General features: G+C 44.1%; 3 protein-coding genes across 5 annotated transcripts in view; 2 read left to right on the forward strand and 1 right to left on the reverse strand.

Annotated features, from left to right (window-relative positions):
* The window catches only part of LOC106808839 (microprocessor complex subunit DGCR8-like), a 14900-nt gene extending 13523 nt beyond the window's left edge, over nt 1-1377 (reverse strand). Inside the window, exon 1 of one of the 3 annotated variants that reach the window (XM_014811721.1) lies at nt 1299-1377. The gene's annotated coding sequence lies outside the window, so the exon portion shown is untranslated. Of the gene's footprint in view, nt 1-1254; nt 1273-1298 lie in introns of those variants that run through there. The other 2 variants (XM_014811724.1, XM_014811723.1) reach the window with 2 other exon arrangements.
* LOC106808820 (signal transducer and activator of transcription 5B-like) overlaps nt 1-5778 on the forward strand; it is a 29339-nt gene extending 23561 nt beyond the window's left edge. Inside the window, exons 3-7 of the mRNA XM_014811688.1 lie at nt 2767-2855; nt 3275-3411; nt 4032-4180; nt 4846-4938; nt 5769-5778. Coding sequence (XP_014667174.1) covers nt 2816-2855; nt 3275-3411; nt 4032-4180; nt 4846-4938; nt 5769-5778 — 429 coding nt within the window. The 5' untranslated portion in view covers nt 2767-2815. The remainder of the gene's footprint in view (nt 1-2766; nt 2856-3274; nt 3412-4031; nt 4181-4845; nt 4939-5768) is intronic.
* LOC106808821 (signal transducer and activator of transcription 5A-like) overlaps nt 5264-8652 on the forward strand; it is a 9525-nt gene continuing 6136 nt past the window's right edge. The window contains exons 1-5 of the mRNA XM_014811689.1: nt 5264-5407; nt 5769-5930; nt 6182-6347; nt 7484-7582; nt 7687-7782. Coding sequence (XP_014667175.1) covers nt 5803-5930; nt 6182-6347; nt 7484-7582; nt 7687-7782 — 489 coding nt within the window. The 5' untranslated portion in view covers nt 5264-5407; nt 5769-5802. The remainder of the gene's footprint in view (nt 5408-5768; nt 5931-6181; nt 6348-7483; nt 7583-7686; nt 7783-8652) is intronic.

An 8652-nucleotide genomic window follows, 5' to 3' on the forward strand; every position in this document is an offset into this window, starting at 1 on the left:
TCATACGGCGACCAAACTCGACATGAGTTCTCTTACGATAGAAAATACGGTCGCCGACTGCGATCGCGCAGAATAGAACATGTTCTATTTCTATGCGGCTGTCGCGCGACAAATCGTGAGTGGCAGCCAATCACCGCAGCGTGTCGAGTCACATGATTATCAAAAGTCACGTGATTAATATAATGGCAGCCTACACAGCACTCGTCAGCAGTTTACAAGGAGGGATTATTGCACAAACCCTTTCTCAAATATATATTAAGTTTTTCGTATATCACATAAAAAAAAGTTCTGCATATGATTATAACGATGTCAGAAAATTGAGGATAGATTTACGAAGTTACATGATGTTTACTGGTAAGCGCCATTTTGTTGGTCACGTACGTGAATTGTTTTATGTAGACTGGTCCTGGCGTCAAGCTTGCTCTGTTTGTGCTAAAGAACTGCTTTGTGCTAGTACAAATACTGCGGGCCGCGAACTTGTCTACGTTTTCTCATGCGGGGAACGCTACGCCGTCTCAATTCTAATTGGCGATGTGCCAGCGTAGTCACTTATCAGTCGACATGAGTGTTGCTACGCTGCTAATCGGCGCTAAAGTAGTCGCCGATAGTCAAATCGTAGGCCGACCTGAGCGAGCCTTTAAGCTAGCTACACCGTATTCGGCCTACTCATGTCGATGTTCGCTCCAAAACAACAACGTCAACGGACAGATTCACAAGTTGTATGTATATTAATAATTATACATTAATATTAATAATATGAATAACAATTTTAAACATATAACTTCCCTGGCCTCAGACACTGAGACTGAGAGTGAGACAGGAGACCTAGCAAACAAACGACAAATCCACAAACAAATGATCAAGCACAAAATTAGTAGTACTACTACTAGTACTAGTAGTAGTAGTAGTAGTAGTAGTACACGAATACATACAGAAACAATCGCAAACACAAGGCAAGAGACTGCGCAGGTTGTAGCACTAGTAGGGGTAAATAATCTCAAACAGAATAACTAGCTCTAGTCTAGAACTATACTCCGCTCCGCTCCGCGGCAGGTCCAGCGGAGAGCTATAGTTCTAGTCTCTAGAGCTACAGACTACATTAGCTCCAAGAAAACGGTTATCGCTAGGTAGGATTGCTATAAGACAATCCGTCGCACAGCCTTGCTCGGGGCTACACGGACTACAAGAGTACACAGTACAGAATACCAGAAATTGAAATTAGATTGAAAATAAGCAACAAGCTAGGTCACACACACCGTGACCATGGCTAGCTATAGCCCTGGACGTTTATTCCTTACGAACTGTCCAGCTGAGTTTAGAAGTTAGTAGAAGTAGAAGAAGTAGAACAACTGATTACACTGCCACTGGAAATCCGACGTGAGTGACCCGTTGACCCCCGTAAACTGCGGAATCCCACAAAGCATCCGCGTGTCGATATCATCACTCACTGGTACCCGACCGGTGCCGGCTGCTCTACACTCGAGTAGTTAGAGCTCAGCGTGCAGGAGCTCACGCCAGACCCCAGGGTACCCGGATAGCTCAGATGTACGTCCAATTTAACTTACGATGAGCACCGCTGAAAGTGGCACATGTTGTTTTAACTTTCATTATGTGGTCTAATGCGGCAAGAGGCGATAGGGAGCCAGTCTAGCTTAAAACTGTACTTCGGGCTATTTGCGAGGAGTTACGCATTTCTAGGAAAAAGTGACAGAGTAACGTTTCCTCCTCGAGATCTCTTCATCTGAACTCTGATATTTTCTTCGGTGTACAATACTATATTTGAGAAGGGTAAACTATATTATGGTAGCGCTTCGCCTTTCAACTGGGACAAGTAAACGGAAATATCACTAATCGAGCATAATATCATATGTGTGAAACTTGCCTAAACGTTAAGTACCGTACTGCTGCGTACGGCAATTTGGCATTGAACTGGTAAACCATACGAGTTTTGTCAACTGTTGTCTGTTGCTGCGAATGAGATTTAAAAAATTTAATTTCGCTTCAACTTCCAGAGTTGATTACGTATAAGCCAGCCACACGCATATATCGAATAGTTTGATTCAATAAGTAAGCGTTCCATCAGCACATCCTTTTTGTGAGATGCACTTTTATTTGGCTTCAATGGCTTTATAAACATATACAGCGCTGACCAACAATTCATTGCGACAATGTGCGACAATCGGCAAATATGGAAGCATCTCTTATAACCCTTGGGCCTCCTCTACTATTAGAAACTACATAGCCTTATTCGTGGCTTCTATTACAGCGTGCATATGAAACTAAGCATAATCACACTGCAGCCAATGAGCCACATGGCACAACAAAAAAATGTATGCATTGCCCTCAGGAGCTGAAGCCATGCGATATTTTCAGATTTTCGTCCCTTCCTTTGCCTTGGAAGTGCGTCACTACTGTGCCAAGTGGATAGAAGACCAGCAATGGTAAAATTAAACACGATTACACAAACAGTTTTGCTAAGTATATTATTACTCATAGCGACGACCTCACTCGTGCAGATTTTCGTATCGGCCTCTGCGATGTAAGCCGTTCTGCAGGCATTAGAAGCCACGATCAATAAGAGATTGCGAATCGACTGAGACTCGATTAAGAAAGATCTCTCGTCCCTCCCATCCCATCCCATCCAACCATCCATCCATCCATCCATCCATCCATCCATCCATCCATCCATCCATCCATCCATCCATCCATCCATGTATCTATATCTCGATATCTTTTTGTATAAATGGTTTTGTCATTTTCGCACGTTATTCAGGAGGTGAACAATGGCCTGGATGGACTCCAGCAACACCAGGAGATGTGCAACCTGCAGGTCCAGCAGTTTGTGCGAACCAAAGGTACAGCATGGCCACTAGGGCATACCTGCATTGTTATGTAATATTAGCATGCAGTAAGTCCGTTCAGTGATCTCCTCCCCTGGTATTTTCAAGAGGCTGCAACCACTCTTACCTGATCGCTATCAATGTCTTCACAGAAAGTGTGGAGAGGAAATAAAAAGTGTGAAAGGATAAAAAATGGAATGGATAAAAAGTGCGGAAAGGTGTGGAAAGGATAAAAGGTGACTAACCTCTCTTACATATCCATCTCGTACGTACACGATGCAACACTATTTCGTCATGGTACCATCCACCTTCTGAAGATATCCTTCCGACTTCTGCCCTTGCCAGCGTAACTTTTCACTACGGTGTGTAGGTCTTAGCATGAATCGAGTTCAGTGTGTGACCGAGAGTGACTTCTGCTTGTATTGCTGTTGCAGCACAGCTAGAGAAGTGGACGCAGCTCGTGCAGGCTCAGCCAGAGTACACCAGCAAGCTAGAGCAGGGCAAGCAGGAGTATACTACACTGTACCATAACGTGTTGAGCCAGCAGACGAGAATACGCAGCGAGCGACTGGTATGCTAACGTGTTGACGCTAAAAAACGTTCGCGTGCACGCATGTTTACACGCATCCACGCAGACACAACAACAAAAATTGCTCGAATGCACACATAGCCAGCGAACCGTTTATCTATGTATGCAGACACCGAAAGTGCTTACGTATGCAGGTAGACAGCAGAACTGCTTGCGCAGACCCACAGACAACGGCAACAGGTGGGCGGAGATGTCATCATGATCTCCATGCCGTGTCGATCAACAATAATTTTTAATACGGAGTAACGCCTTGCTTGTCGACGACTCCTGCGTTCGGATGTTCCCGGGATAGTTACCATGGAACGGAGCCGCCTACCCTTTCGATTTTGCATTTACACAATGCGAGGTCAATTTTGACAGCTCTTGTAGAACTGAGCTGGCGACCCATGTCCAATTTAACATTTATACAACGGTCAATTTTGACAGCTCTGGTAGAACTGAGCTGCCGACTCTTGTCCGAGTTCGCATTCACACAAAGGTCAATCTTGACAGCTCTGGTTGGTAGAACATAGCTGTCAACTCTTGTCCGAGTTCACATTTACGCAAAGGTCAATTTTGACAGCTCTGGTAGAGTGGTCACTGATGACTAACGGCTGTTGTAGGAGATTGCGGTCAAGCAGAGCGAGATGCTGACCCAGCTGGACGAGCTGCAGACGTTCGTCGAACAGGAGCTGGAGCGGTGGAAGGCCAAGCAGAAACAAAAGAGCATCGGCATGGTGGTGGACGAGAGTCTCGACCAGACGCAGCAGTGGTATGCGCGTGCACGACGTCGCGATCGTTTCGCCAAAATAACGTAAAAACAAACAAACAAACAAATGAGTTTAAAAACAAAGGTGGCCTTCTGCATGTCCATAGGAGCGAGTGAAGTTTGTAGCCGGTGTTCTTGGCCTACCGTGTTCCTTGTCCTTTATTTTTCTCATCTTGCGCCGTTTTCACCCACTGCTACTTCTTCTCTAGTTTTCTCTCCCAGTTTCATCCTTCTCCTTCTCACCCCCTACATTGCCTTTCTCTCTCATCCCAGAACCCCCTTCTTCCCACCCCCTACATTGCCTTTCTCTCTCATCCCAGAACCCCCTTCTTCCCACCCTCTACATTGCCTTTCTCTCTCATACCAGATCCCCCTTCTTCCCACCCCCTACATTCCCTTTCTCTCTCGTTCCATGTCCCCCTTCTTCCCACCCCCTACATTGCCTTTCTCTCTCGTTCCACGTCCCCCTTCTTCCCACCCCCTACATTCCCTTTCTCTCTCGTTCCATGTCCCCCTTCTTTCCACCCCCTACATTGCCTTTCTCTCTCGTTTCACGTCCCCCTTCTTCCCACCCCCTAGATTGCTTTTCTCTTTCATTCCAAGTCCCTGTTCTTCTCACCCTCTACATTGCCGTTCTCTCTCGTTCCACGACCTCCAACTAATTGCAGGTGTGAGCAGCTGGCCTACTACACGTGGACGTGTCGGCAGTCGATACTGAAGGCGGACGGCATACGTAAGATGACTGCCACTGGAAATCCGACGTGAGTGACCCTTGACCCCGTAAATGCGAATCCCACAAAGCACCGCGTGTCAGATATCATCCTGGTACCCTGGGTCTGGCGTGCTCTACACTGAGTAGTGTAGAGCTCAGGTGCAGAGCACGCCAGACCCAGGGTACCCGGATAGTCAGATGTACGTCGCATGTAACTTAGATGAGCACTCGTGGTAAATGGCACATGTTGTTTTAACTTTCATTATGTGTCTAATGCGCAGAGGCGATAGGGAGCCAGTCTAGCTTAAAACTGTACTTCGGGCTATTTGCGAGTTTACGATTTCTAGGAAAAGTGCACAGAGTAAGTTTCCTCCCGAGATCTCTTATCTGAATCTGATATTTTCTTCGTGTATAATTATTTGGAGAAGGTAAACTATATTATGTAGGCTTCGCTTCAACTGGGACAGTAAAGGAAATATCACTAATCGAGCCATAAATCATATGTGTGAAACTGTAACGTAAGTACCTACTGCTGCGTACGGCATTGGCATTGGTAAACATACGAAAGTTTGTCAACTGTTGGCTGTTGCTCGGAATTGAGATTAAAAATTTTTAATTTCGCTTTCAACTTCCAGAGTGATTACGTATAAGCCAGCCACACGATATATCGTAATAGTTTGTATTCAATAAGTGAAGCGTTCCATCAGCAGCATCTGTTTTGTGAGTGCACTGTTTTATTTGGGTTCATGGCTTTATAAAATATAAGCGCTGACCACAATTCATTTGCGAAATGTGCGACATGAGCAAATATGGACAGCTCTTATATCCTTGGGCCTCTCTTATATTATGAACTACATAATTATTCTGGCTTTATTACAGGTGCATATGAGCTAAGCATAATCACACTGCAGCCATGGCACAACAAAATAAGATGTATGCATTGCCTCAGGAGCTGAAGCAGCGATATTTTCAGATTTTCGTCCCTTCCTTTCCCTTGGAAGTGCGTCACTACTGTGCACAGTGGATAGAAGACCAGCAATGGTAAAATTACACGATTACACAAGAGTTTTTGTAAGATATATTATTACTATTAGGACGACTTCACTCGTGAGATTCCGAATCGGCTCTGCGATGTAAGCCGTGTCTGCAGGATTAGAGCTCGGATCAATAAGAGATTCGAATCGATTTGAGATCGATTAGAAGTTCGAATTAGAGGTCAGATCTATTAGAGGTTCGAATTAGAGGTCGGAGTGATCGGATCGCTGACGTGGCTGTGTGTGCGTGTATTGTAGGTTTATGCCCGAGCTCGACCCGAACCATCCGCTGTGCGACCAGTACGCGTCGCGTCTTGTAAACATGCTCGTCGACCAGATCCGGAACCAGAGCGAACAGATACGCAACAATGGCGACCACATGCCGTTCGCCATGGCACTGCAGCGATGCGCGCAGACGGTGAAGGTACGTCACACATGTTGTGCAGTAGACTCTTAAAGCATAGAATGCCGGTCGCAGTACATTATTGCCTTGTAGTATGTGTATGGTACATTATAGTGTGCAGTAGTATACAGAGTGTATTACGCAAGGTACATCTCTAAGACGGTGTTTAATATGTAGGGTGTAGTGTGCGAGTGCGAAAGATTACGCCGTATATTCGCATATAGTTTTTGTGTGTTGTGCACGTATTTCATGTCTGTTGGCGCCTGTTGGTTATAATTTCACACAATAATTTCACATTTAATAGGACGTATGTGCCATCCCAATGTAATTATTAAAGTTTGTGCTGAAATAAGGCCTTGATTTTTTATGTATTTAAGACCAGGTGCACTAATCTAGTGGTTAAAGGAATAATATGGCCATTGATTATGCAATGTTGACGAATGCTAGAGTAACTGGCACCTTGTGTAGTTAATAAAGACATTACCGTATAGCCAAACGCGTATTAGTTTGTCCAATATCAGTCACTGCTGGTTACATTACAAGCAAGACTTGAAATCGGTTGTTGATATTCATTTACGTGCCGTAAATGTCATCAAGGAGTCAAGCGATAAGTTGTCGATGACGTAAACATTTGTGCGGCCCGTATGTTTTGGACACCAGATGAAATGGAGGTGTCAGCTGTGTAACCACGGCCACGGACTAAACATGGAAATGGAGTAAAACACACGTACTAATCACGGACGCACATGGACAGCTCTGACAAAAAGTCCCTTATCACGAGCGTCCGTGTTTATGAAATCACTGATGATAGCATTGCGTACGGCCGAGCATGCGTGCGAAAATGTCCGGTGCACTATAGTATAAATCTGTATCACACCCGCTTCGCTCGCAGCAATTTGAAAGTGAAACTGTAAACTGTAAACATTTCTTGGACTGCGGATGTTCAATTAGACATTCTTAGTAACGCAGCCGAGTGATATTGAGCAAACTACACGGCGTTTGGCTATAAGGTAATGTAACTTTTCTTCTTTTTTTTGAAACTACACAAGGTGCCAGTTACTCTAGCATTCGTCAACATTGCATAGTCAATGGCCATATTATTCCTTTAAGGCTATATAGCAGTTTTCGTGTAATATCTTGCGTGTTAAATTCTCGTAGATGATTTCATGTCGAGACCGATGGACCTGGTCAGAGTCATACAGAACCATCTGACCACTGAAAGACACATTCTTGAAAAGCAGAGAAAATGTGAGTCGGCATTCTTTATACTCCTAAATCTTAATCTGTGCACGTTGCTCAATTTACACAAACATCTTTATGTAATGTCATCGTACTGACTTCTAGTGTTTGATGTTCTTAGCCCATGATGGCTGACCAGGCGATGGAAAGCCAGGACACGGAGGATGAGTCACAAAAGGTCCAGCAGACATTTGAAATTCTAAAAACAAGGATGCAGGTAACGTTTCTCCCCAGATGTCTTTCTAGCTTGTTAAGGCAAGTAACCAACGGTACAGAGAACGGCTATCTTTCCTACGTCTTTTCGATACTAATATTATATGAAATGGTAATATATGTATCAATATAATAGTGCCCATAGTGTGTGCATATTAAAGGGCGGATCTACATTGGCCCTTACCACATAGCATGCTAGTGGTTTTTGCACAAGAAAAAGTCGAGCAGCAACGTCTACTATTGGGTGGCGGAATGCTCTGATGATTGTAAATTTGATTGAATTATGTATAAATTTAGTGTGGGCCCAGCAGTTTTTAGACGAGTCAATCCAGAATATGCATTTCAATTGTTAGCAATGTTGCTGCCAGTGTGTATGCACTGTGTTATATTTGTTTGAAACGTCGCAAAGATCTAATGCTCATGTCAACAAGGTACATTCCATTGTTGGCTGGATATATTTGATAAAGCATGGTAAGTGTAGGATACAGCCCAGTCATGAATATATAGGAAAGTAGTTAATATTGCAAGCTGACCGATATGCTTCCTGCTTGTCTATAAGTACCCTCATTCGTGTTCTTAGTAGGTCACAAAGAGCTTCCTGTGTCAGTTCTTTGTGCAATGGGCAGGCTGTAATTGGTGTTATGCCAAATGCTGCGTCATATGCTGCTTAGTACCAATTGTGTATATGTGTATGCGTCTGTCAGGCCATCGTCTCTCCATCTGCTCTTTTGCCCATCCATCCATCTGTCGATCTATTTAGCTATCTATCTTTTGAAATTTCTTTCTATCTACCTATCTATTTATCTATCTATCTGTTTGTCCATCTATCTATCTATTCATCTGAACTATCCATCCATCTATCCATCCATCTATC

This window comes from Priapulus caudatus, unplaced genomic scaffold (genome assembly GCF_000485595.1).
Source record: "Priapulus caudatus unplaced genomic scaffold, Priapulus_caudatus-5.0.1 Scaffold308, whole genome shotgun sequence".
Taxonomy (NCBI): domain Eukaryota; kingdom Metazoa; phylum Priapulida; class Priapulimorpha; order Priapulimorphida; family Priapulidae; genus Priapulus; species Priapulus caudatus.